General features: G+C 39.5%; 3 protein-coding genes across 5 annotated transcripts; 1 reads left to right on the forward strand and 2 right to left on the reverse strand.

Annotated features, from left to right (window-relative positions):
• Positions 1-92: 92 nt before the first annotated feature.
• On the reverse strand, positions 93-15,636 carry LOC124630863. Of its 2 annotated transcripts, none has more exons than XM_047164884.1 (5): positions 14,941-15,636; positions 13,558-13,791; positions 13,342-13,455; positions 7,525-7,840; positions 93-3,919 (listed from the first exon to the last, which is right to left on the reverse strand). In XM_047164884.1, the coding sequence occupies exons 1-5, from the start codon at positions 15,076-15,078 to the stop codon at positions 3,648-3,650; spliced, it is 1,074 nt and encodes a 357-aa protein (XP_047020840.1). In that variant the 5' UTR covers positions 15,079-15,636; the 3' UTR covers positions 93-3,647. The 2 variants fall into 2 exon arrangements, with proteins under 2 accessions (XP_047020840.1, XP_047020839.1); XM_047164883.1 differs by having other exon boundaries at positions 13,558-13,809; positions 14,941-15,621.
• LOC124630862 (protein CNPPD1) lies at positions 13,700-19,653 on the forward strand. Of its 2 annotated transcripts, none has more exons than XM_047164882.1 (5): positions 13,700-13,819; positions 16,649-16,745; positions 16,927-17,132; positions 17,215-17,343; positions 17,732-19,653. In XM_047164882.1, exons 2-5 carry the CDS (start codon positions 16,652-16,654, stop codon positions 18,470-18,472), a joined length of 1,170 nt encoding a protein of 389 aa, XP_047020838.1. In that variant the 5' UTR covers positions 13,700-13,819; positions 16,649-16,651; the 3' UTR covers positions 18,473-19,653. The 2 variants fall into 2 exon arrangements, with proteins under 2 accessions (XP_047020838.1, XP_047020837.1); XM_047164881.1 differs by lacking the exon at positions 13,700-13,819 and adding an exon at positions 15,795-16,008.
• Positions 19,646-25,773, reverse strand: LOC124630861 (caspase Dronc). The gene is made up of 9 exons (XM_047164880.1): positions 25,456-25,773; positions 24,228-24,414; positions 23,419-23,490; positions 22,883-23,023; positions 22,518-22,699; positions 22,206-22,432; positions 21,907-22,112; positions 21,142-21,683; positions 19,646-21,109 (listed from the first exon to the last, which is right to left on the reverse strand). Exons 1-8 carry the CDS (start codon positions 25,585-25,587, stop codon positions 21,469-21,471), a joined length of 1,362 nt encoding a protein of 453 aa, XP_047020836.1. The 5' UTR covers positions 25,588-25,773; the 3' UTR covers positions 19,646-21,109; positions 21,142-21,468.
• Between the last annotated feature and the right edge of the window lie 1,527 nt (positions 25,774-27,300).

A 27,300-nucleotide genomic window follows, 5' to 3' on the forward strand; every position in this document is an offset into this window, starting at 1 on the left:
TCACTAACGAGCTGGCTAGGCTGTAGAGGTGTCATCAAATCATTGCGCTAATCAGGAGCGAGTTCAAGTTACGTTCAAAAATTAAACAAACATTTAATGTTGTAATCATCGTTTAATAAATAATTATCACTTGTTGATTAAGATATGCGTATGTAAAAGCTGCATTTGTTTAAAAAATACACTAAACAAGATCAAAGGACATACAGTAGGGGCACATCACACAACACACGCACACACACAACCATACGTTTACTGGTAATTACAGCCGTGACTCGGGAAACGTAACTGTTGCCTCCAAGCCTTTATCCATCGCACATTATTATCGAAAGGTACATTTATGATCTGCTTTTTACCGAAACCCTTTTTTCTATGTAGTTTTTAGTGTCAAATGCAAAACATATTTATACTTATTAGGTAAACCAAATGCGATAAAAACATATCACTGTTTGATATGAAACAATAATTAAGGATACAATTATATATAACTGATACATACTAAATATACCGAACGCTTCCGCTTACGTGGTACTTTCCTCTAACATATTTTGCTTATCAAAAGTGATACATTATTACCGGGTAGTTTTGGCGGTAAATAATTAAGCAGAAAATATTTAGACACGTAGTAGCACAAAAGATCAATCTATTTGGCAATCGGATAGAAATAAATGTATCATTTCTGTTTGTACTTCTTGTAATAAATACACATAACGATAACAGTGGATTTAGACGCATGCTTAGTGTCAGTAATATCAAGCGGTCCTTGAAAGATAAGTACGCAAACAGCGTCGCATCGGCTTCATTGTATCAAAACTATATAACAAAAAATTACTTATAGATTCCATCAATACAATCGAAGCAACAGTTACGTTTCAATATAATTTTACAATTAAACTTAACTACAGTGCGAGGAAATTATACAAATACTCCGTTTAGTAACGAGGCCAGACTCCGAATCATCACGGTGACCAATGTCATCTACGGAAACTTACAACTAACTATTTTCAATATTCAATTTATCACAACAGTGTGATGCATTTGGCAGAACAATAAAATTCTAACGTGGTCGTATTTTTTGATAAAACTGTATAATAAATTCAATATGTTTCCTATCCACTAGGAGTTATAAACATCAAAAGGTTTTTAAGCAATATATTAATATTACATTGTTTACGTTTTATACGTTGTACTTCACTGAGCCAACATTCTATATTTGTCTGTAAGTCTGCTCACGTTATTCATAGGTCGCGCTAACACGATACTCTATTGATATCGTCTAATAGAGGTAGACACCTAAATCCATGCAATTGCTTCAATGCTCGTGTAAGCATCAACATATTTGAAAATGTATTAAAATCACAACATAATTATAAGCTTAATTGCGGACATCACTAATTTGACTCAGGTGCTGCAACTCACAAAGCGCATTACTTACTTACAGTTACTTTAAATTTATAGCAACTCTTATTACCTATGAGCATAAGGACTAGATCTCATGTGAAGGGATGTGAGGCGCAGTGCGGGCGCACACACGCGGCTCGCGGGAAGTCGCGGCGCCACACGCGCGGGGTTACGGCCGTACGGGATCAATGTGGGACCATAATATGTCTCATCAATTATGCTACCTCCAAATGTCGCGGCAACACACGTTAATTTCATGCACAGAAGTGGACATACAAATCTTTAGATTGTACTGCGGCCTAATGTACTGTACATAGGATACGAATACTGAATTGATTGCAATGAAATACGATATCAGTTTAAGAGGATATCCGAATTTAGTTTTAGGAAGTAACTTAAGTTAAAACGTATGTACAGCTTGGTCATGTTAAAGTCACTTAGTTTAAACTGCATTAAGTAACGTTAATGTCCTTAAATTTAGAGGCTATATACGCGATCTGTCTCAAAATAAATATGTACAGGTGTTTACAAATTCCTGCTACGGAGTTCTCTATACGAGTACATTTAAACGTTTGCGTTATTTACGTGTAAGGTTTGATAATTCTAGTTTATTATTCGAGTTGTTTGGGTAGAGAAATCTTTGCTAAATTGCAGCATGCCATCACAAAATTGTTTTACATTACAAAATATACGTATAACTCATAGCAATATCGCGCGGAGATCGCGCAGTCATACTTTACGATTATATACTTAAGTATATCACATTGCACGCGGCGAGTGCAGTAAGTCGTGAACACATACAACTAATTTTGATAACAGTTTCACAACCAAACCTGGTGTTATTAAATAAATACATCAAAATAAAACACCGATATGCAAAGTTCATGAAGTAGTAGGAGCCTGCCACGCTCACCGACACTGACGCACTTGCCTTACATCGAGTGCCTTCCTTCAGTACGCAGAAACCTGAATATACATATACACACTGTTGAACACATTCCCCAACTCGATTCGACAACTTTGTATTATAGTTTGAAGAGGTAAATAAACTAAGTGTAATACAAAACAAATTATTGGCAGTAGATCATGTAACACCCACGTGTTGGATTGTTAATTAACATTTATTTGTCTAGTTTCTTATTAAAATGAAATTGTTTATAAAATTCTGACATAGCTGGCAAGTTCCAAAATATAATGCGTCATTGTGTACTTAATGTAAAATATAATATTGCTCGATAAAGGCTTGTAATACAAAATTATCACTAATGAGTATCGATGCACTAAACGCTAAAAATAGCAATAACATCTACATAGAAATCGACCGTCATACAGTCGACATACGACAGCTAACTAAACTAAATAATTATTACGAAAAATGTAGCACTACATTCATATACCAACTAATGTCTAATGATCTTACAAATTGTATTTACAAAATAATATTCACAAGAGTATGTGCCTAGATCATTGCATAGCTGGTGACAACTTGAAAACTATGTATTTCGTTCGTTTGCGGGAAGATTCATAAATAAGTAACGCTAACTTCGCAAACCTCCACAGCTGTGCGCAAACCTGCGCAGTTAGCGCCGTCGCTACACTTCGATTGATGCTAAATTAATTTGTACTTGATTTTGACAAGATGGTATTCAAGTGGTCGCTCCAGCAGCACCGCGAGGCGGACAGCTGGCCTGCTAGAATGCCAGCTCCTCCTCGCACGTGTCTCATATTTATAAACGAATAAATAATTCTACACTACATAATAACTGGTAAGCTATAATTAATCTCGTATTGACGTACACTGCGCACCTTTTAAAGGTTGCAAGTATAATTGTTCTAATAAAACAAGTAACAAATAATACTGCTATCAACGTTTAGAATTTAGGAGTCAATGTAACAATTGACTTAGGTAACATTTATAAAACAAGATTTCAAATATAAGTAAACGTAACACAATGTTAGTTTGTACCCAATATGGCAAATGAGAACTTCTACTACTATTACTTGTTTCATACTACATTATTCGAATTGCTATAAGATCGCTGTTAACTTTCAAATATACTTCATGTACTTATTCGGCTAATAATAGATATTTAACTTCTTACATTCGACGAATTTTGTAAATTCAAATAAAAATGTCTCTACTTTTTGGCGTAATTTCAACAAATGGAATGATATAAATAATAATGATAAAAAATTTGGTCTTACTAACACATCCGATAATTATCTACTGTTAACATTGGCGTGGTGTTTCACTGGTGGGCGGGCGGGGCTGGCGGGGCGGGCGGCGCGGGGTGCGCGGGGAGCTCGGAGGAGTTGGCGGCGCGCGCGTGCAGCTCGGCGCGCGCGGCGGCGTCGGGCACGCGCCGCCAGCGCGCGCGCCGCCCGCGCACCGCGTACACCGCCTCCTCGAAGCCCGAGCGCAGCCCCAGCACGATGCTCAGCGCCGACGCGTCCTGCCCGTGGCAGCCCGAGTACCGGTACTGCGGCTTCTTGTCGAACCGGCAGCCCACCGACTGCGCGCCTGCATCACATACCACCATTAACATCTAGACACACGGCAGTGTGTCCGCCAAGTTCGAGCAAAAAAAGCGACACACCGGCCGTGGGTTATATTACACGAACCATTTCGGGCCAAATTCGACCCTCCTGTAACTCAAAATCTATTTTATTTACGCATATCAAATTTCTAGTATCTGTTGAGACCTCCTCACTTAACTAAAATACAAAATTTCATTAATATACCTATTTTAGGTATTGAGATATTGACGTCAGAAAATCGCTATTTTTACTATACACTCACTGACTGACTGACTCACTCATCAAAAACCTAGACCACTTCCAATGGTCGTATTGACTTGAAATTTGGTATGGAGGTAGGTCTTTATGTCAAGGTAAAGGGAAAAATCTGAAAATGGCCAAGTGTGAGTCGGTTTCAAAATAATGAAGGTGTTTTATACCCGGTGTAAATTTATACCCCTAAGGAACTAAAACGAACTAAATTTATCTATATTTATAGAATATATCTTCGAATGGTCGTACCGATCTGAAATTCGTTACAAAGGTTTGTATTTAGTCAAAGTAAAGTAAAAATCTGAAAACGGCCAAGTGTGAATCACTTTCGAAAATAACGAATGTGTAACTTTGATCCACGAACATAATATATGATAACATGTCATGTCAGTCAGTTGGTAAAGGACAATGCCAGGGTCTGGGCTCAAAGTTTGCCCAGCAGTGGGAGTAGTTCCAACTGGTTCCATAGTGCACTCTGAACATGAAATCCAAATATTTTTGAAATCGGTCCCAGAGGTCCCGAGAAAAACCGGTTCAAATGTTCTCCATAGATAGTCACTTAACAAAGCCTGAGCCATTTGCCCAGTAGTAAAAGTGGTCGAAATAGGTTCTTTACTGCACTGTTAACACGAAATCTAAATATTTTGGAAATCGGTCCAAGAGGTCCCGAGAAAAACCGGTTCTAATGTTCAACTTGAACAGTCACTTTACAAAGCCCAAGCCGTTTGCCCAGTAGTGGGAATAGTTAAAATAGGTTCCTTACTTCACTCTTAACACGGAATCCAAATATTTTTGAAATCGGTCCCAGAGGTCCCGAGAAAAACCGGTTCAAATGTTCTCCATAGATAGTCACTTAACAAAGCCTGAGCCATTTGCCCAGTAGTGAAAGTGGTCGAAATAGGTTCTTTACTGCACTGTTAACACGAAATCCAAATATTTTTGAAATCGGTCCCTGAGGTCCTGAGAAAAACCGGTTCAAATGTTCTCCATAGATAGTCACTTAACAAAGCCTGAGCCATTTGCCCAGTAGTGAAAGTGGTCGAAATAGGTTCTTTACTGCACTGTTAATACGAAATCCAAATATTTTGGAAATCGGTCCCAGAGGTCCCGAGAAAAACCGGTTATAACGTTAAACTTGAACAGTCACTTTATAAAGCCCAAGCCATTTGCCCAGTAGTGGGAATGGTTAGAATAGGTTCTTTACTTCACTCTTAAGACGGAATCCAAATATTTTTGAAATCGGTCCCAGAGGTCCCGAGAAGAACCGGTTCAAATGTTCTCCATAGATAGTCACTTAACAAAGCCTGAGCCATTTGCCCAGTAGTGAAAGTGGTCGAAATAGGTTCTTTACTGCACTGTTAACACGAAATCCAAATATTTTGGAAATCGGTCCCAGAGGTCCCGAAAAAAACCGGTTATAATGTTAAACTTGAACAGTCACTTTATAAAGCCCAAGCCATTTGCCCAGTAGTGGGAATGGTTAGAATAGGTTCTTTACTTCACTCTTAAGACGGACTCCAAATATTTTTGAAATCGGTCCCAGAGGTCAAGAGAAAAACCGGTTCTCATGTTAGCCAGCCATTGTTAGCTAGCCATTTTAAGCAGCCACAAACCTAACAACCTTCTTTTCTTGAAATAACATTCAGATAGTTAGTGGTTTCACTGTTAACAGGATAAAATAACAGAAATAGACGTTTAAAGGTAATTGTTGTTTCTCTTGCTTTTCAGTCTCTATCTACTACAATCAGTCCTAAGTTCGTGTAGCGTCATGCAATTAATATCCGTAATGGCAATGGAAAAATCTTATCAGGACGAATTAAATAAGCTCGAACACGAGGTAGTAAATAGTTACCGTTGAGGAGTTCCCTCGTCTCACTGTCGTCTCCATCGGCAGGTCAGGTCTTAACCTCCACAGTTTTGTGGTGTCGGAGACATATACCCGAATGACAAGTTTTTATTCGATATGTGCTTACAATTTCCGAGAGTTCCCTATTGTTTTAAGGTTTCTATCACCAGACCCTGGACCGAATAACAAAGGAACTATTTGGAAAGTAAATCCTTTCAAACAATAAAATGATTGTTTAAATCGGTTGGTAAACGACGGAGTTAATATGCACGTACTTACGTAAAAAGAATACAAACGAACTGAGTGAGAAACTCCTCCATTTTTTGAAGTCGGTAAAAAAAATTCTCGTTCAATACCTCGTATTTGTCGATTAATATTATAATGCATTTCAATTAAGTTAATAAAAGTGGAATAGTTAAGAGTTCGTAAGGATGTTTTTCGTAATATTGAATAAGAGTCAAACCAGTTTTTCTCAGGACTCCCGGGATAGATTTCGAAATATTTCGGTCTGGGACCTATTATAAGCCTATGGAACATAATACACTATGCAGTTACTGTGGGCAACTCTTGAGCCCAACTTCCATACAAAGAATAGCATTGTCCTTTAGTCCATTTAGTTAATCTAGTTCATTTCTTTGTAAGAAACATAGTGCATATTAAAAAATCTGAAAGATAGTATAAATGAGACATTTCTTTAACTAACTTCATCATAAGAAAAAAATAAAATAAACAACCTTACAAAAATAAATGAAATCCCACCCAAAACAAAAATGTGAAAGACTGCCAAGTTCGATAATATGGGAATGCTTCGCCTATAAAAGAAGTGAGATCTGAATAAGTACCAAGTTCCATACACATACCTCAGTTAAAAATAGTTACTTTTTAATGATGTTACTTGGCAAGTTTTAATAGAAAATTAAATACTTGATTCATGCGTTTAGTAGGTTTATAACAAGGTGTGTGAAAACTTGCCAAGTAACATCATTAAAAAGTAACTATTTTTAACTGAGGTATGTGTATGGAACTTGGTACTTATTCAGATCTCACTTCTTTTATAGGCGAAGCATTCCCATATTATCGAACTTGGCAGTCTTTCACATTTTTGTTTTGGGTGGGATATTTCTTACAATAAGACACCACCAATACGCGCACGGAACCCAGAAATCTTCGTATGTCGACCTAAGGATACCTCGACTCGCATACAGTTTTCGCAAAATTTAATGGAGGTCAGCAACTAAATTCCGGGCACAGATACGCCCTTGTGGCCTATAATCCACCTCCTCCACACGCTGATACATACTGGCGTCATGTTCTGTGACGACAAAAAGTCTGAAGAAGTAAAATATAATGATGACTAATATGAATGACATAAATATTATTGTCATTTAGTTCGCACGATGGCGGTCGCTGGCTTCGTACAAGCAACAGAAGTATGCTTAGGTGGATGTAAGTAATTCTATTTGACTAGAGGTAGAGGTATCAATAGTTACCAATAGGCATGATGCAGTCGAGCGTGAGCGCGCACTGTATCCAGGGGCGCATGATGTCGAGCACGGCGGGCTTGTTGGCGACGATGAGCCGCGTGACGTCCATCATCTGCACGAAGAGGAAGTCGTCGATGGTGGCGTGGAAGTAGTGGAACATGCGCGGGTGCGTGAGGCTGGTGACGGCGGCGCGGCGCGGCCACGCCAGCACGCCGGCGCCGGCCGCCGCGCGCGCCCACAGCGCCGCCAGCTCAGCCGCCGAGCCCGCCCAGCGCTGCGACGCCTCGCAGAACACTACGCCGCCGACGCGGCTCAGCGCGTGCTGCAACCAACACACTACCTTTAAAATGCACTATTATAAGTATGTATTCTCTAGTTCATCCCTGTAGTTCAGCCTGTAGTAAACAAGTGTAAGTATGTAAGCCTCGGGCTTAACGAAGTTTCACGAAAGAGCATGTTAGTTTTTAACCCCCGACGCAAAAACGACGGGGTGTTATAAGTTTGACATGTCTGTGTGTGTGTGTGTGTGTGTGTGTGTGTGTGTGTGTGTGTGTGTGTGTGTGTGTGTGTATGTGGCATCGTAGCTCCCAAACGGATGATTCGATTGTAATGCGGTTTTTTTTGTTTAAAAGGTATGTCAGTCGGGAGTGTTCTTAGCTATGTTTGGTGGAAATCGGTTCAGGTCTTCAAGGTCATCAGCTCGTTTGCTAGATGTGATAGGAATGTTACACGATCAGTTTACTTGCAAGTATATGTGGGATCTGAAATTTGAAACACTAATGTCTTTTGGAACCACTGAGCTGGTCTGCTGTTAGGGCATGAAGGTAGGAGACGTAACCCTGAACTGCCTTTTAGTAAACCCATCGAGTTTGGGCTCGTTGAATTTGTCTTGACACTCTTCATGTTTCTGATTGACGAGAACCTGATGCTGGAAATGGGATGTGGCGGATGAAACCCTGAAATGCCGGAATGAAACGGATAAACCGATTTATATTTTTGCTGAAAATCTAGAATGTCCAAATGTTTCTCAATCTGTGCAATTCTCCCAGAGCCAGTTTGTCATGAGGATTGTTAAACAGCTTCCTTTGGCCGAGATCGCATATAGCGACCCCATCTTAAGATAAAATAAATTAAATGAAAGAAGGAAAAATTAAGGAGCTCCTTTAAAAAGCATGAAATAAAATAAAATTATAAATTTTAAAAAACCCCCGACCCAAAAAAGTACGCAATAATTATGACAAAAGGTTAAAAACGCCAAACCCTATAAAAAGCAAAAAATAACTTTTAACACTACGTAAACTAAATTTTGACGTGTCGGGGGACCGCTTTTTACCTTCATAAATACTTACATAAATCAAATAATACCTACCTAATTACAACATTCGTTAAAAAAAAAACACGTATCTAAAGTAATGAATTAGAGCGGTCCCCCGACACGAAAAAAATTAGTTTACGTAGTGTTAAAAGTTATTTTTTGCTTTTTATAGGGTTTGGCGTTTTTAACCTTTTGTCATAATTATTGCGTACTTTTTTGGGTCGGGGGTTTTTTTAAATTTATAATTTAATTTTTTGTTGTTAAAAAGTAGCGCTATTTCGTATAGCAAAGAGAAAGAGTTATGTGTAGCGAGGGTAGGTTTGATTATGTTTTTTCACTCACATATTAGGTAGTTTATAGGTACACCTCGTTCTATCTAAAACTTAAGTCAAACATAAGCGATAACTTTTAGTAAAATTGTTCACCTGATAGGTATATTTGCAAGAGGTGTTTAAGGATTAAGGAAGTGGTCACTGGAGGAACGCCAATGTCGTAACCACAAGGAAGTGGTTACGACATTGGCGTTAAAAACGTTCAAATTACCTACATGTCTGATTTATTCAGGTAAAGCGGAAAATATTTCAAAAGTTTGGGGTTAATTAATGTTGGCTAATAACGCCGGTTCAATTTATGCAAATGATATTAGATCAAGATACATAATTACTTATTAGATTTTATAAAAGAAGGAAAGGAAACCCATGAAAGCTATTCACTATAACTGCACACTCAATGACTGAGAAACTACGAATAACGGATTATTTTCAATCGTAATAAGATCTCGTCATAGAATAATATGCAGTAAGTAAGTAGATCGTATTATGCTGATTTCTAGTTTCTTGAAAACCTAGCAAATCGCACGTATGTACCAGGGAAATGAAGTAGGTACCTTCGTATAGTAAGAAGAATATTTAATTAGATAACAAATCGTATAGTTCAGTGTTTTGTTAAAATGTGAAATCACTAATCCTGGGCATTAGCAGCAACACCTAGGACTGTATAATAATAACGCTCTGTACGTGCTCTACATTCGGCGGAAACGCTGAAATAAATAGAACTCCCAAAATATTTGCGATTAGTATGTATTTGAGTGGTATGTGCCAGACAGACACGCAGGCGACGCGCACACAGCGCAGACGGCACGTCACGTCTCGGCGCTGAGGCTCACGGGCCCAGCCATGTCTCCGCTCGCCACAATCTATCATTGCTTACTGGACAACTTTGGGAGACATTTGGCAAACAACCTCGAAAAATATATTTTATTTGATGATTTTCAAATAAAACTTACTGATTTCCCAAGAGATTAAAGCAATTGATAAACCAGTAGGTAATAACCAGTTAGGTATATTATATTTATTTTGATAAAAATAAAAATATTATTTTTATTTTTATCAAAATAATAGATAAATCAGTGCTATCTTAAGCGATTACCGACGAATTACGGCAAAGCGCTATCTGGTGCTATCAGAACCTGTCATATTACTGCTATCCCATATCCAAACATATAAATATAAACTCGTTCAGTATTCGTGAGGGGAAACATACTTCGCACAGTTCGCGCCTAACAAGATGGAATTTCTGAAGTTAAAGCCATTACAAATTAAGCAAAGATATTTGGCGCGAAATGTAGATTTTATTGAATAGTATCTCTTCAAAAATACAGTTATTAATCTTATGGGATTAATTTCAAAAGGCTAATCCACGGATATTAGAGAAGAGTGCCTAAGTAGGAAGGTAACTTCCTGAATTTCAGATCACCCAGTCCTTGTTTCTGTTCACGTAAACCAATTTAGAAATATTGAAGGATAACAAAATAACGAGTAAATATAACATCTTGACAATAACGGATTTAACAAAATTATTAACATAGGAGAATATTGAAAAACAAACAAATCTCCGCTTGCGTGAGAGTAATTTGTTGACGATATTGGCGATAAGCGACTGAAGTGTAGTAGTGTAGTGCCAGGGCCGAGACCTGGGCTGTACCTACGTGCGTAATACTGTAGCACCTTGTGTCCTCACCGGGGAACTCTGCTATTGATAACGTGCGAGTATTTTAACTGGCCGCAGACAATAAGCCCATTACTCATTAATAAAACCTACTACGCCCAATTGCGTGACGTAAAATTAAACTTGCTCATTGCGAAGTTATGCGCACCGAGTTTCAACAGTGTGTTTGCATTTAACTAACATGAATTTAATGATTAGGGCATTGCTTAAGCTATTTAGGTGTAGCCATTAAATAAGTTAGGTTACCTACGTGTATTTATTAGTTCCGTAGTTAAAGTAATAAATGTATAGTCAGTTTGGTGCGCCACGGTAATGTGATAATAGTAGCGAGCACGGCAACAATCAAGGGCACGCGAGCATGCGCCGCAGCGCTCGTGTAATAAAAGTACCTAACTTCGATATTTCAGCATTCAGTGGCAAGGCTCTATGATCTCAAACCAAGTACATACAACCATTTATCCAGCCATCTTTTATAAGATCATCTAATTATGGTTAATTGTAGCTAACAATTAGGTCTCTCTTATCCATTGGGCAGTATGGGCACTAGCCCGGGACTCAACTATGAGCAGCTAGAGTGGCAGAATTTTCTTTTGCTCATGTATATTTATGACCCAACACTGTGGCCCTCCTTGTTTGTCATTGCCTAGGGCCGCAGAAAAAAATACGATGCATCTAACTCCCAGTGGAAAATTGTAGTTGAAATAGATATAGGCAAAATTATGGCGTACAGTCATCGATAGTAAATATGGAAAGTGGCGGTGCGGTGACTGTGTAGTGCAGATAATATGTTATCACGATACTCGCTCCGTGGAGTGTTGACACAAGGCACTGCCGTCAAGTGCCCTCGCTGATGACCAACGCGCATATTTCTGCTAACTGCTCATTCATGAGTACCCAAGTCTACATAATATTAGGAAAATGAAAATTTGAGAAGAATCGATTTCATCTTAGGAAAAAGAGACTGTTTCCAGTATCATGCAGAATCACTACTTCGTCTAATTTATTTATAAAAGTGGCGGTATGCAAGTCTCTTAGGAAATAGCATAGATTTCTGCAGGGAAATCTATGCTATGACACGTGTCAACGAAGGATTGGATTGGATATCGTCAGGATCATCTGCCCGCTGACATTCACAATATTTAAAGGAGTCGCGGACCCGGCTCACTAGTCTAACCCTTAGCCTCTACTGACCGTTCATTTAAGAAAACCTTGTTCTAATACAATTGACCTACAGGTTAACTAGTGGAAATTGTTTCTGGGGGACAGAGTTAAGTATTATTTTATGTATAAGTTATGTGTAAGCTTTGATGTCCTACCGCGAGCGTAATAAAGTGTAGCACATACAAATAAGAATAGAAGAATTGTGTACGGTTCACGCAGACTTAAAAATGCTAGCATGTAAAAAGTGACACATGGATGATATATCGTGCAACAGCTGCCTCGTTGGTCTAGCTGTCGCTAGTGCGGCTGCTAAGCACGAGGTCTCGGGTTCGATTCCCGAGTCGGGCCGAAATCGCTTTGTGGGTTTTAGAAGACTTTCACAAAGCAGCCCGGAGCCTGGAAGCTGGTGATTGATACACCCGTGCATCGGAGAGCACGTAAATGTCGGTCCTGCGCCTGATCTCTCTCCGGTCGTGTCGGATTACCGTCCCATCGGGCTATGAGAGTTAAGGAATGGTGAGTGCACCTGTGTCTGCGCAAATGCTCGTGCACTATAATATGTCCTGCGTAGTTGGCTAATCTCCTTACATGAGAACAGCCGCCGTAGCCGATAATCGGCTAGGAGGACATCATCATCATATCGTGCAACATGCTCTCTAACAGCAGCGGTCGTCAGTTGACGACGTCTGTCTGTTGACGAGATTGAGCTGTATCGAGCCTCACGAGTGGAGCGCGGACGACTAATTGCTACTCAACACGTCTCATTATTGCGCCCGGCTACTATGTATGGCTTTGATTCTCTCGTATCTTGTTGATTCGCATGGACAAGTGGGTATAAACTAGAGTTTAGGTACCCTAAAACAGAGCGCCAACAAAAAATTGAGGCCTTTTAAAATCACCTAGCCCCTTTAAATTCATAATTTTACGGTAGAATCATGTCTGATTCCAAGCAGCATGATGCTTGAGATTGATAAGGACACTAGTCATTGTTCCTTATTTTGTTGAAGATAAGATATGAAGGGAGTTCATCGAAGTACACTGTACTATTATATCATCCAATTACAATTCACTCTGAAATGAAAATATAGTTGGTATTTTTTATTCTAGGATTAAGTCTAGCAATTCCCCTTTTGTTCTTCTTCTTTCTTTTAATTTGAGAGCCTAGCTCTTGTCGGTGCAGCTGTTTCCATTTACGCCTATCGGACGCCAAGTCCTAAACTTCCTTATATGTAACCTAAGATTATTTGCAGAATCGAATAGTAGACATTACCTTCATCTGCTTCTGACATCACCACATAATTATGGTATTGTATTATGTATTGTGTTATTGTTGAACTCACTTGTATAATGATGGGGCGCACAGCGTGTATACTCTCGTCGCTCACGTGAGAAGGAAACGCATCCAAGTCCAGCTCGATGATCGCACATTTTGATGAGTTGCAGTAGTTTGAAACCTGCAGATAATTTTATTATGATAAACAAATGTCTATGCTATCGCCACAACACCTGTTAGTTTTTTCGAAGTACATTTATTTCTTAGGTATTGTAGTACTTACCACGCCTAGAGAATAGGGCTTTAGTCCCACATTGTAGAGCAGCACAGTGTAGGGCAGAGTGGCGGCGGCGCGGACGAAGCTGACGGCCTGCGCGTGCGCGTCGCCGCGCGCGTACGTGACGAGCGCGGGCAGCGTGGTGTTGTGCCAGAGCTCCTGGCGCCCGTCCAGCCCCAGCAGGCGCGCGTACTGCTCCTCCTGCACCAGGTGGCTCTCCTGCACATCGCGCAGGTTCTCCTGCTGGGACAACGACGCCTGTTGCGTGGTAAATCATATTTTAATTTAGTACAATTACAACCATATTTCTCTAAATATTTACTGATCTGTGTAATGTTTACCGTTCTTCCAAGAAAGTGGAGTACAGAAGAGCGCCGATTATCTGAATTAATTGGGACTGGGGTTGATTCAAATAATCAAAAATACGGTTAATTGGATAAAGATTGGTTATAAAGAAAAAACTGTCACACAAAGAATAAACCTTCATAAAGTTTAACAAACAGAGTTCTACATAAAGTTAACTTGAACTCTGATCAGAACAAAAATACAAAGTACAGAAATTTGCAACAATAATAAAGGTGCATAGAGAATTAGGACCAATTTGGATAATTGCTGATTTGTTTAATCAGCGTTCAGATAATCAGCATTCTTGTATTTAACATAAGAAGGTTTGACAAACATTTCTGTTGTATTTAATGTTAGCTGTGTGTGCCCCTTAGATTCAGCCATGTCACTCGCATCTATCAACATTTAATATTTCCTAGGAACTGCAAAAAGATCTTTAGTATATGGGAATTTCCTGGGAAAATCTCCTTTCAACACTTATGTGAATATTCAACATTTCAATAAAACTACTTTAACAGACATAACAACAATAAAATCTGTAAAAGAACTTTTATTTATATATCTTATTTCAATTTAGTGTGACAGTAATTGAAAACAATAATTACAACAAGAAAGTTTGCAAACATTTGCTGGCTATACAAAGCATGCATGGGCACTATCATTAGTTACAGCTAGTCTGAGCTAAATTGACACACTCCACTACCACATGAGGGGTGCATCAATTCAGCTAAGACAAGCTATATAATCAACAGTTTAAAAACATTCAGATATTCTTAGCAATCACAACAAACTACTCTAGTTAATTTAAGTCAAGGTATGATGTCAACATAACTGAGTACTTAAAATTAATGTTTTGGGAAATTGTGTTTATTATTGTTGCTGTAATTTTACAAAAATGATACCCACTGAACAAAAATTTGTTTACTTGCATAAAAGCTAAGTAGACAACAGGTAGTAAAATGGAACCCTTTATAAATGAACTTGATATAGCTTGTCATGTGAATATTATGTCTTTTTAAATGAAGTAATATTTTATTCACAAACCTGAAAGTCTTTTATGTGTTGATGCGTTTGCGTGACAATACTCTGGATAGACTGGGGAGGCTGAGAGTGGAATACTATCAGAAATATACTAATTGCAAACACCGACGTCGAAAACAGCAAAAAGCTCTTAGTTTTCATTTTGTCCACACATTATCACACAGTGCATTCGACTCCAAATAGTTTCCTTTTTTCTAAAACTCAATAAACAATCCGAAACTCTGTCTGATCCGGCTAAATCATTTTAGAGTGTACTTTGAGAAAATAAAAGAAATCAATATCAATGACGAGTCCGCGCGAAACCCACACGCACCCGACCTTAAATTACTGGTAGGCACATTCTAACATTTCTAACTCAACACAGTATTACGCCGCACACACGATAAATTATTCACGAGGATAGCTGAATTATTTCATGTTGCTTTTGAATTGTGTTGCCTTTATTCGCATAAGCAAGCATTCACTGAACGAAAATCGTTCGATTGTCTTCTTTCTATCCTATATTTGACATCTGTCAACATGAGGAATAGTGTTGTTACCAGTTTATACCATTGAGATGTTTATACTTAGCTTCATTACAAATCAGTAGGGTTTTATAACGAAGATTTTTTTAATACTTCTAGCATAAACGATTGAGTTTGTTTTAAAAACACCTTTACAATTTCTTTAGCTGTGCATTTGCACAATTCAAAAAAATCTCAAGTACCTAAAAACATTTTTCAATGTTGGTCACATTTACATGTTTGACAGTATTTTGCTACATTGCGTTCCATCCCAAATAATTTTATGTTCATACTTACAGATGAATGAATATCTCTTTCCTACTCACATGTTATCGTTTACTTTGTTTTCTTTTCACGATGCTTCGTTCATAAACGTGTTGAAGTCTCTGGAACTCCAAACAAAATAAAAATAGGTTCTTCGATAAGAAGAATTCTGTATTATTTATGTAAATTGTCGTTATAATAGTTGTATTGTAGTTTTCAAATATTTTTGTAATTTAATAAAATTACCGTGACTATGTCAAACATATCCAAAAGGAGAAGAGAAGGTTCGAGGACCAAGATCAAGGTACAGAAAGAGGTCATGTCGTGGCCTACTCATTCACACAACGGCTCTGAGAAATATACCTTAATGAAATACTTACGTGGTAGTTTACGTACAATTAAAATCTCATTAAAAAAACCAAGAACTTTCTCAGGCTTGATAACACATACTAGAATCATGATCCACCTGATGGTTTAACAACTCCACATTGTCATGTTTTTGTTGTTAACTACTTAGTTCCCTACGTCAATAATAACTAGCGATATAAAATGTGTATATTTAACTGTTTGCAAATGCAACTGCAAACTATATGTTATGAGTGGAATTGAAAACTCTATAACCACAAGTTACTTTTCTTGAACTTGAATGACATCATGGACAAATCGTGAAGGTCACTGTGTATGATAAAAATGAATTTATCACTGTGATACATATTTTATAGCTATTGCAGCTAGATATAGCTGGCATTGATAATTCACCCAAGTTTAAAAAAAAAGAACTTAGTTTTTATTTATTTTAGAGTTCTTGTTATATTCACATTCAAATAATGTTTAATTTGTTTTTATTTCCTTTAATGAACACATTTTTTTGACAAAAATCATTCTGTCCCATCAATACTTGTTCCTAAAAGAATATAAGAAATATTTAATTATTTTGAACATAGAGCATGGGTGACCACAAAGAATTCCTGAAGCGTATCACCAAGACCCTGTACTACGGGCAGCTGCCAACACTGCCCTGTCTGAGCCTGCCCGTCACCGGTATGCAACATCACTGCTAAATTGTACATTACACTATGATATGATTACTTTCTTGGAAGACCACTGTATGAGCCTGAAGGAAAGAAATCACAACTCATCATAATCTTAGATTAAAAAAAAATATAAATATGCAACTTGCCTTTGTAAGCATGCATGTATTAACATTTTAGTAATCTCGTAGAGATCTCATGTGAGCTGTGGTCGGTGTCACAACGCGGGCGCTCGCTGCGGCGCCTGCACGCCGACGCAGCCGCCGGCATCGCTCGCAGTGCCTGCGTGTCTCCTTGCGCGCTGGTGCTGGCCATTCTCTACCTTGAACGACTAAATGCTTGCAACCCTGATTACATCGCCTCTGCCGCTCCAGCTGATCTCTTTCTCGTTTCACTGGTGAGATTCTTTCAAGGGAATACAACTCTACTAGCAACATTTGAACATTCAACCTCTCAATTTTGTTTTGTGCTATTGTCAGATGGTAGGCAATAAGTTCCTACAAGATGATGGAGAAGACGACGACGTGATATGTTCCGAGTGGGCGGCCTCCGGTGGATTGGAACTTGACCAGCTCAAGAAGCTTGAAGTTGAATTCCTCAATGCAATAGTAAGTAGCAAATACCACATACTTTTTTACTACGTACAGCTTTTCTTCTGTTCAAAGAACTGTAAAGAACATGTACACTAAACAATACACTAACAATATGTATATGTATAAATGTCTATATCCATCTTAATTATTTGTTTAATCTCTCTCCGGTCGTGTCGGATTGCCGTCCCATCGGGTTATGAGAGTGAAGGAATAGGGAGTGCACCTGTGTCTATAATATGTCCTGCGCAGTTGGCTGATCTCCTTACATGAGGACAGCCGCCGTAGCCGATAATCGGCTAGGAGGACATTATCATCATATCCATCTATGTATATGTTCTTGTTTTATATAAATTGGTTGGTAATTGCAGTTCAAGTTAGCATAATACTCTGTTTCAATCAATAGGATTGGAAAGTGTTTGTGAGCGACAAATCGTTCGAGGCCGGGCTGACGTGGCTCGAGCGGCAAGTGGCGCTAAAGCAGGCGCAGCTGCGGGGCTTCTTCACATACGGGGACCTGGCGGCCGCGTGCGACGCCGCGCTGCTGCCGGCGCTGGCGCGCAGCCTGGGCGCCGCCGCCGCCGCCTACGTGGCGGGGCTGGTCACGTTCCTCACGTCCACGCTGGTGGTGTCGCAGGCGTGGCTGCCCGTGCTGCACTACGTCGCCGCCCGCGCCTCGCTCGCGCCGCTCACCACGCTCGCTCCGCTACATTTACTCGATACAAGTATTATAACGCACAGTTTACAACAGGAACTGACTCCTTACACGAATAATGCCACACTCGACCTGTCCACTTTAGACATCCTCGCCGAGGAGAGCGTTCCAGACAGCTTAAAGTGTTGTGCTAAGTGGACTAAATACCAAGACAGTACAACCACCAAGAGAAACTGGTACGACGCCATCGTGGTGTACGATTGGAAGTCGCTCGAACCGTGGTGGTCCACGACGTCCGTGCTCAACTGGCTGTACCAGAGCTCTCTCGTGAACCCCATGCAGCGCTGGCTGGACAAGCTGGGCCAGGCGGCGGAGCTGGCGCGGCGCGAGTGCGAGCCGAGCGCGGCGCGGGCGGGCGGGCCGCGCTGCGTCCGCGCCTGGCTCAACCTCAGCCGCCTGGGGGCGCTAGTGGCCGCCTCGTCCGACCGGTAGGCAGCCGCGACCCGACTACGACGAACAAGGCTGATAAATATGGATAATGAAGTGATGCCGGGTTCACAGGGCAATTTACAACACCTAAACTATTATATGATTAGGAACTATTTCACCCTTTGATATTAAGAGTAATAACGCGACCTTCGTTTGTTGTCTAGCTCTCTAAGCTGGTTCTATTTGATGATTATCGACCTATTTTCTTAAGCAAGGTGTACTTTCGTAACGTGATTTGTTTTTTTACCCGACTGCGGAGAAGGGTTGTTTTTCTGTTTTCACTTAGTTTGTTGTAATTTATTTATTACGATGAAATGTGCGTTGTAAAATGTCTCGTGAGCAATGTTTATTTTAGATATTTACTGGATTCAAGCTTCCATCCTTCTATTAGGTATCTGTCTAATATGACTAACAATGATATTATGTCCTTCATGTCGTGTACAAGATATTGATCTGTATCTTTAGCATTTTTAGAACTCAACAAAATTATAATTTTCTTATTTTAAAAATAGACCTACACAATTTGTTTGATTATGCCAAATAAAATATAGCAGTAACTTCCTCAAGAGTATTTTTAAACGGAAGTATTTTAGGATAAATTAAGAAATAAGGAATCCTAAACTATAGCTTGGTTGGCATATTTACATGAGCAGACAGAACAACCCCCAGCACAAGCAACTTCTGTGGAAGTTTCTATAATTATTTTAATATTCAGAACAACCATATTCAAAATGGTATTTATACAGATCAACATCTTCATGGCATTATAGATTCAAGGTAAGAAAACTCTGTAAAACTTATTCTTTTACAAAGAATACAAATATGGTATCAGAGAGGCCGATATGATTGTGGTCCTGCGGCAATACACTTATTAATGTCTACTCAAATAGAAAACTATGTACATGGATATATAGGAAGTTGAGAATTTTTAGAAGTCATGTTCCAGATGTTAATCTTCTGGTAAAAAGGAACATGAGAGAAAACTAAACTTTACTTATATCTGTGTACAAGTGTGTATACATAGGTACATTCGTTTGTACATAACACTTTGTTATATATATTTTTATAAAACTTGTCTGCGACACAATTGCGTTAGTGCGGGGTTCAATCACGCTCTAGTGCTATCAATATTTCTATCTATTTTTGTATGTGACGTGGTGTATTAAAACTATGAGCAATGGAAATATAATTTTATTTTGTAAAAAAATATACCTTATTTCTTAAAACTATCAGTAGTCAATAATTATAAAATATCCCATGTATAATAATAATATTCAGCCGCATTTATACGACTGCTTGATACCGCCAGTCAATACGTCGATACCAACCAGTCAGGTGTAGAATTGTTAGAATAGTTATGTAATCATGAGTTAACATGTCTTAATGGTTGCCTGGCTAGAATGGCTGGAAACAGATGTGGCAACAGGGACGAGGCAAACTGAACTCGGCAAAATTTCATTATTTTACATAGAACTAGCATTGGCTACTTATCACAATTTGTCGTTTATATTATACAAGAATATTCATATATTATGTATCCATCTAAAAAACTTCGTATTAAATGCAGCACATACTTATAAATAAAATAGAAGTGTAAAAAGGAAGCACCTGTGTGACGAATAGATTCGATTAGATAGCAGAAGCTAACCGCGTCGTGTGCGTCAGTCAACAATATAAATGCTAACAAGTAACGTAAGTACACGCTCATGTTTGTACCAACCACGTTGTTTTTTTTTTCAATAGAAAAAAAAACGACGTGCCCTTATACAATCGGACTTGAATATTCAGTTGTAATGGCCACACTGTGGTGCCGCAAGACAGTAGAAAAATGAGGCGCCGTTGCGACTAACATAGGCGAGGGTGCAGACAAGTAAGCTTTCTGTATTTCCCATGTATTTTGGGTCGCGATGCTTCTATACATTTTGTATAAAACGGACACGGTTTCACGTCCTGTCTGTGTGTCTTGCGCATCATGTGACTGACCACAGGCGTCCCCATTTCCTTATCGAACTTGCGGTTAGAAAAAGCAATTGTTTATCTAAAGTAGGTAGGTACCTAACTTATAAAAAACAGAGAAAGATTCGCGCATCGATCTGGTGGCTCAAAACTAGTAGTGCAACTTTAGAGCGGGTGTTGTTAAGAGAATAAAGTTCTACTACTTTCGTTCTTTGTACCGACCGAAGTAATCATCAACCAACGGATCGTCAATAATATTGATCACCAATTTCCTATCTATAAAACTTTACGTACATTTATATGTATAACTAGGCAGTATTTTTAAAACATGATCTTAGTAGATTTTTGTATGACTTTATGAATAAAATATTAATTAAAAATAATTGAGAATTGTATAGTAGGCATGCTTATAAAATACAAAATATTTTCACAATATTGCTAAAAGAGAATATTAATACACGATCCATTTATCGTTATTGTTAGATACCTACTGCCAAGTGCTATCACTACTATTACATCTAAAAATATAGACAGTAGACTAAGTATTTGGCACTGTTCTTAGAGAGTGCGTACGTTATTGTGCGTATTCCGCGTCCACCTACACTTGCAGCCACACTATCTTAAACGTATATTATTGTGTACCGATGCCGGTACTGATATGTACACACAACAATACTATTACTTATACTATTACTATTACTTATTTTTTTTTTTATAGTAATATTTTATTATCACTCTTAGGTATTAACTTACCCTGAAATATTATGGCTGGACCGTTTATACAATGTCATTCCTAATTATGATAATATTAAACATTTACGTTAGTAATTGAGGCAGATCAATTCGTTCCAAGTCTTAAAAATCATACTATAGAAATAATCTCATTCAGTAGATAGCAAATATCCTACTAATTACCAAATTACAATGTACATAATTTACCTTGGTTGAGCAAGTAACACATGTAGTACTAATTGTACCATTGCGTACCTATCAATTGTTCCGATCCTAGTTACAAAATCGTTGATCTGAGTGGGTGCGTACATTCAGGACTCATAGAGTCCGGGGTGCAGGTAGAGTCTCTTGTTGAAGCCCCAGCGGTCGACGGAGGAGGTCTGCACCTTGAACTCGGCCTGCAGGCGCTTGTCCACCAGCGTGAACAGCTTCTCCACGTGGCAGTCGTGCGCCCGCTCCGCGAACACCTTGCACAGCACCTGGATGTACCACGACCCGAACTTGCCGTCGCGGTGCGCCACCAGACCTGGGAACGTGGTTTGCGTGTTATTGGTTGGGTATATTATTAGTGGTAATTATTGGTTTATTATTGGTTGGTTGGTTGGGTTGTAGGGTTAAGATGTGCAAAATTAACTTGAAATATGTCCTCCTTTTAAAAAAACTGCCTTATGCTACGGAAAAAATCCGTGGTCTTTGCTAAGAAATTTTGTAGTTTGGATGATGTGATGCAATATTTGGTGGTTGTTTACCGGGCAGCGTGGAGTGCGCGATGAGTATGTCCGAGTAGAGCGGCAGCTCGCGGCGGCCGCGCGACAGCCGTCGGTCAGCCGCCGCGGGCTGCACCGGCTGTCCGTCGTACAGCACGCCGTCCGTGGCGTACAGCACGCCGTCCGGCATGCGCATGTGCGGCGGCGCCGGCGCAGCGTCCGTCCACGCGTGATCTGCGCTGCTGCCTCTGCGAATGCGAAATAAAATGCTCGCTATCATTTGCACTATCTGTAGAGTTTTAAACACAAATGCGATAGAGAACGTGGTGTATGTCAGTTACCTGCACATCTGGAAGATGAAGACCTTGGGCACGCCGATGAGCGCGGGCAGGTTGAGGTTGTTGAAGTAGTCGATGATGTCCATGAGGCGCATGAGCTTGCCGTCCTTGCAGCGCACGTCGGTGTCGCTGGAGTGCGCGCGCTCGTAGCCGTGCGACGACACCACCACGAACACGCTCTCGATGTCCACCAGCACCGCGTCCAGCGACCGCAGCGTCTCCGTCGTCTCCTGCGCACCGCCGCAGATAGATACAACTTGACGTAGTCAAAATTACATTATACATGCAATATCTAGCATAAGTAAGATCCCTTACGGCCATGGTCAGGTTGAGGTACCGCAGCACGCGGAAGCCGAGCTCGTTGAACAAGTACTTGAGGTTGTTGCAGTCGACGTCGACGCCGTTGCGGAACTCCTCGATGTCGTTGTCGAACTTCATGTACGTGAAGTCCAGCAGAACGCCGCGGTTGCGTCCGCGCGTGCGGTACAGCCGCACGTCTGCACAGAAATCACGCACGTCTCAAATGTTGCACTACCTTACTTTACTATTCACGGATTACCACATTTTGATCAAAATAAGTCTTTTCTAAGTAATGATATTCTTGCTTAACAAATTGGCACAAACAGAACGTCTATCAAATCTAAATTTATAATGCTTAATAAAGTGTAAGTATTGAAAACCTTTCGTATCGTTATCCTCCATGAACTTGGTGCTCTTGACGACGGTGAACGGTGGCTCGATGGTGACGTCACAGGCCGCGTTGTCGTTATCGGATGATTGATGCGGCGCCGGCGCAGGCGGCGGGGACGACTGCCGCGGATCTGATTATCAAACCGAGTTATGAGACCACTTTAGACATTCAATTAATTATAGCTTTGAAGATCTTTGTGCTAGCTGGGTACATCACACCCATATTAAACTGTGATTACTACAAGTTACACCATTCTAAGAAACCATGAGCTCCAACATCCACGCATTGTAACACCCTTAACCACATCCACTCTATGCAACATTGTACCATCCTTATCTAATTTGATCTTTGAGAATAACAGCAAAACACAAAACAGTGAGCCAGAACTCCAATAAATAGCTACTTTTGTGTTCAAAATTGGTGAGAATTGCAACATCTGGTGTGATGCAGGCCATTTATCAAAACTTTAATTTGGACAATAGTCTACGTGTACATACGTAGATAAAGGAGGATAACAATACTTACTTTTATTCACGTCACCCTTGGGTCTGCTGAGACTGTGAAAATTATCATTTCCCGTTGTAGGAGGATTTAATTCTGAAAATAATCGAAATTTTACAAATTTAGATTCAGTTCATGGTTCTATTCATATATTTGACTAGCCGTTTTCCCGCGGTTTCACCCGCGTCCCGTGGTAACTACTGCCCGTACCGGGATAAAATATAGCCTATGTTACTCGTGGATAATGTAGCTTTCGAATGGTGAAAGAATTTTTTTAAACTGTCCAGTAGTTTTTGAGCCTATTCATTACAACCAAACAAACAAAGTTTTCCTCTTTATAATATTAGTATAGATATAAAAAAAAATACAATAATGTAATATCATTTTGGAACACTTCATCTTTGAATAGTAAATACAAGCTGTTGATTTGCATCCGTACCATATTCAAGGAGGTAATTATGCTAATGATTCTCAACACAAATCAATAAAAAAATTGGTACGTATTTTTTTTTCCGAATTCCGTAAATGTTATCTAGCCTTATTTAAAATTGGCGCGTATGTTACTGGCCTTAAAATCGTGCTGTGCCCTCACACAAACGCAAACACAAAGCATACGCAATGTTCACTCATAAATTTCATTCATAAAATTGGATTACTTCTGAAATACCACGACATTACAATGACAAAAAAGCAGTGCATATTAGTTATTTCCCATCTACTGTAATTCCATTCGATTATTTACGTATTGTATGTCCTCCTCCTGAACTATGGCACAAATGCAAATCAACACCTTGTATAAAATAAATATGGTTAAAAGTAAAGAAATATCTTACTGGGAATGGGATTGAATGTGCGTTGACCTGGAAATGAGAAAGGGCTGTCAGGGTCTAGATCCCGCACCAAGTCCCAGTAGCCCAGTTCACCCAGGGTGTCTACAAGATGGCCGAATGCTAATGGTCCACGACGCAGGATATCAACGTACAATTGTCTTTTACGATCCCTTTCTGGTAGAGAAATAATCTGAAAATAAGAGAGTTAGTACTTTACTAAAAGTAACCATAGTTGATATGGCTAGTCTGCAATCGAGCTAATAAATTCAAGATCTAATATTAATTTCAAGATATCTTATATGGTAAAAAGATCCCGACGAATTGAGAACCTCCTCCCTTTTGGGAAGTCGGTTAATAAACAAGTATTATAAAATAGTAAGTCTTAATATTTATTGTAGGATCTGCAACTGTAATAGAGTTTAAGATTAGACAAGTTCGAACTCGTTTGAACAATTAGGTTATGATATTGTATTGCTGTATAAGTTCGTTGGAATCAGGCACTAGCTGTTTTCCTGTGGTTTCCTCTGTGGAAACTACTGCCTGCATCCGTGGGAACTACTGCCCATTACTGTTACAGCCTTTTTATCGTCCCACTGCTAGACACAGGCCTCCTCTTTCACAGAGAAGGATTGAGCATTAATCACCACACTTGCTCAATGCGGGTTGGTGATTTCAGACTTAATAGTCCAGGTTTCCTCAAGATGTTTTCCTTCACCTTTTTATCAGCCATTGGTGTCCAAGATATACTTAGAAAGTACATACAAACTTAGAAAAGTTGCATTCGTACTTGCCTCACCTGGAATCGAACCCACACCCTCATACTCGAGAGGTTGGTTCTTTACTGACTAGGCCACCACGACTTTCTACACACTACTGTCCATACTGGGATAAAATCTAGCCTCAGTGTTATTCACAGAAATTATCTTCTATAGATATAATATTAGCACCTATAGATGATTGTTAGTTTGCAAAAACATTAAGCAACTGATTCATTTATTCGCCCCTACACTCTGTGTACAAAGCTGCAGCCCATTAAGCAATTGTTTCATTATCCAGTAACAAAATGATTGTGAAAAATGACACAACTCTACTGAAGGAATAAACCAGTAGGTATATAAAAAACTGGTTTTGTGCATCATGCGCAAGGGTAAATGAATTAAGATTTTGGGAACTTGATTTGTATGACTCACCACTAGGACTGATTGTCTCATGTCTGATCTTTTTCACTTACCCTGTATGGTTCAATCATTGGCTCGGAAAATACACCTTTTTCATACAATGATGTTACAACAGAATCGAGGTCTGTGCGCTCCACTAGGGAACTAAAGTTACTTCTAATAGCTTCTTTGTGTTTCTGCTCCATCACTTAAGTTTGTTTTGGACTTGTTGATGTTTTTCTTCCTTCAATAAGTTAAGTAATTTGAAAATTATAACTTACAAACATAAAATTGTTAATTCAATGAAGTGGTTTATTAGCTAATAACAATAAACAAACTATTGGGTTCACTAAGCTGGCAAACGTTCGACAACAACATAGCCATCAAAAATATTTGGAATAGATGACACTAACAGTGTCATGTCAGTAGTTATATGTCAATGATGTCAACAAATAAAATTATTGAGGTGCACAGATTATTTATTTCGACAAAGATCTCAGCTGGCGGGGCAACTGACCAAAATAAAGCAGTTTTTATATGAAAATAATCACTAGTTGTGTATCAAGTTGCAAAAAACTAGTTTCCTCGAGGCCTCGAGATGAGATACCAAACGAAAGGTAGCTGTAAAGCCATAAGTTAAGTAAAAGAGCCTTAAAGCCGGGGGAGATTGTTTCATAAATATTTCAAAGAAGGTGGCTGAATAAATGTAAATTATAGTCTCCGCGAGTACGATCATAGTTCATTAATTTTAGTGAATAAGAAATGTTCTATTTAAATTAAAACTATCTAAACTAAATTTACAGACTTACATTATTACCTAAAACTAAAAATCTACAAACGAGAATAAAAGGAAAAAAAAATCCGCATCGCTGTCCCCCAGAAACGTGCCCAGAAGATTGGCCGCATTGCCACGTTGAATGGCAATGGTAATTCTTTGTATAAGGCATCGTTCAGACCAAACGTATTGTCGGCCGCTGACTGTGAGCGCGCGTTACGCAGTTTATTGCTTTTCCATATATATTGAAATTGTCGTTCACACCGAACCGACTATACGCTATTACGTCGCCTGTTGTCGCTGACTCTCAGTGGCCGATTATTTTACTACGCGACTATGCACGGCGGACGCGGATTGGCTACGTGGACGCAGTTGCCGAATAGCGCCGCTCCGCCGCGCACGCACCGCCGCGCGCATCGGCCGCAATACACTCGAGAAACAAACTTCAATGAGGACAGACGTGACACGTGACACCTCGCGATGTTCGACACCGAAAAGTTTATTGCAGAAGTACATTCTAGAGAATGTATTTGGAATGCGAATTCAGAAGAATTTAGTGATAGAAACTTACGAAGATGCGCTTGGGAAGACATAGCATCTGTTATGTATGAAGATTGGGGGGTTCAAATACTGAGCTCTTTTATGTGTAGAATAGTCAGCCGCTCAGCGTACGCATCTAGTGTGAACCTACACGAGCCTATTCTTTTGTTCACACATGTGGCGCATCGTACGCTATAGCTTATTGTCGGCTTGGTGAGTACGCGTACTGCAGATTGAGTCGACGTTCATACTGGGGCAGACAGTGAGTATACTCACAGTCAGCGGCGGACAATACGTTTGGTGTGAACAATCCCTAAAATTAAGTTACTGCTATTGCATTGGGAATACTTAGTACTATAATTATGTAAAAAATGTTTCAGTGTATCCAACGCACCTAGGTATTAGGTATCACATATAAGACAGTGTCGTGAGATGATGGCATTAGCTTTTTTCTAGTCTTCACACTTCAACTTCTCTTTCTTATTTACTTCTCAGTCAGGGGGTCGTCCTAGGGTACCTTGGTTCACATCATGAAACAATCGTCTTTCAAAAGGAAGTCGGTTAAAATCATTTTCTACACTGTTCTTATAGTACCGGTGGGTGG

The sequence above is a fragment of the Helicoverpa zea genome, chromosome 6 (assembly GCF_022581195.2).
Source record: "Helicoverpa zea isolate HzStark_Cry1AcR chromosome 6, ilHelZeax1.1, whole genome shotgun sequence".
NCBI lineage: Eukaryota > Metazoa > Arthropoda > Insecta > Lepidoptera > Noctuidae > Helicoverpa > Helicoverpa zea.

Coding starts and splice junctions, on each gene's coding strand:
- LOC124630863 (XM_047164883.1), bottom strand. CDS start 15,078: ATGAAAACTAAGAGCTTTTTGCTGTTTTCGACGTCGGTGTTTGCAATT. Junction 13,810..14,940: donor AACACATAAAAGACTTTCAG/GTTTGTGAATAA, acceptor ACCACGCAACAG/GCGTCGTTGTCCCAGCAGGA. Junction 7,841..13,341: donor TGCGCCCCATCATTATACAA/GTGAGTTCAACA, acceptor TGTTGGTTGCAG/CACGCGCTGAGCCGCGTCGG.
- LOC124630862 (XM_047164881.1), top strand. CDS start 15,958: ATGTCAAACATATCCAAAAGGAGAAGAGAAGGTTCGAGGACCAAGATC. Junction 16,009..16,648: donor GTTCGAGGACCAAGATCAAG/GTACAGAAAGAG, acceptor TTTTGAACATAG/AGCATGGGTGACCACAAAGA. Junction 17,344..17,731: donor TTGAATTCCTCAATGCAATA/GTAAGTAGCAAA, acceptor TTCAATCAATAG/GATTGGAAAGTGTTTGTGAG.
- LOC124630861 (XM_047164880.1), bottom strand. CDS start 25,587: ATGGAGCAGAAACACAAAGAAGCTATTAGAAGTAACTTTAGTTCCCTA. Junction 23,491..24,227: donor CACATTCAATCCCATTCCCA/GTAAGATATTTC, acceptor GATTATTTTCAG/AATTAAATCCTCCTACAACG. Junction 23,024..23,418: donor CAAGGGTGACGTGAATAAAA/GTAAGTATTGTT, acceptor TTTGATAATCAG/ATCCGCGGCAGTCGTCCCCG.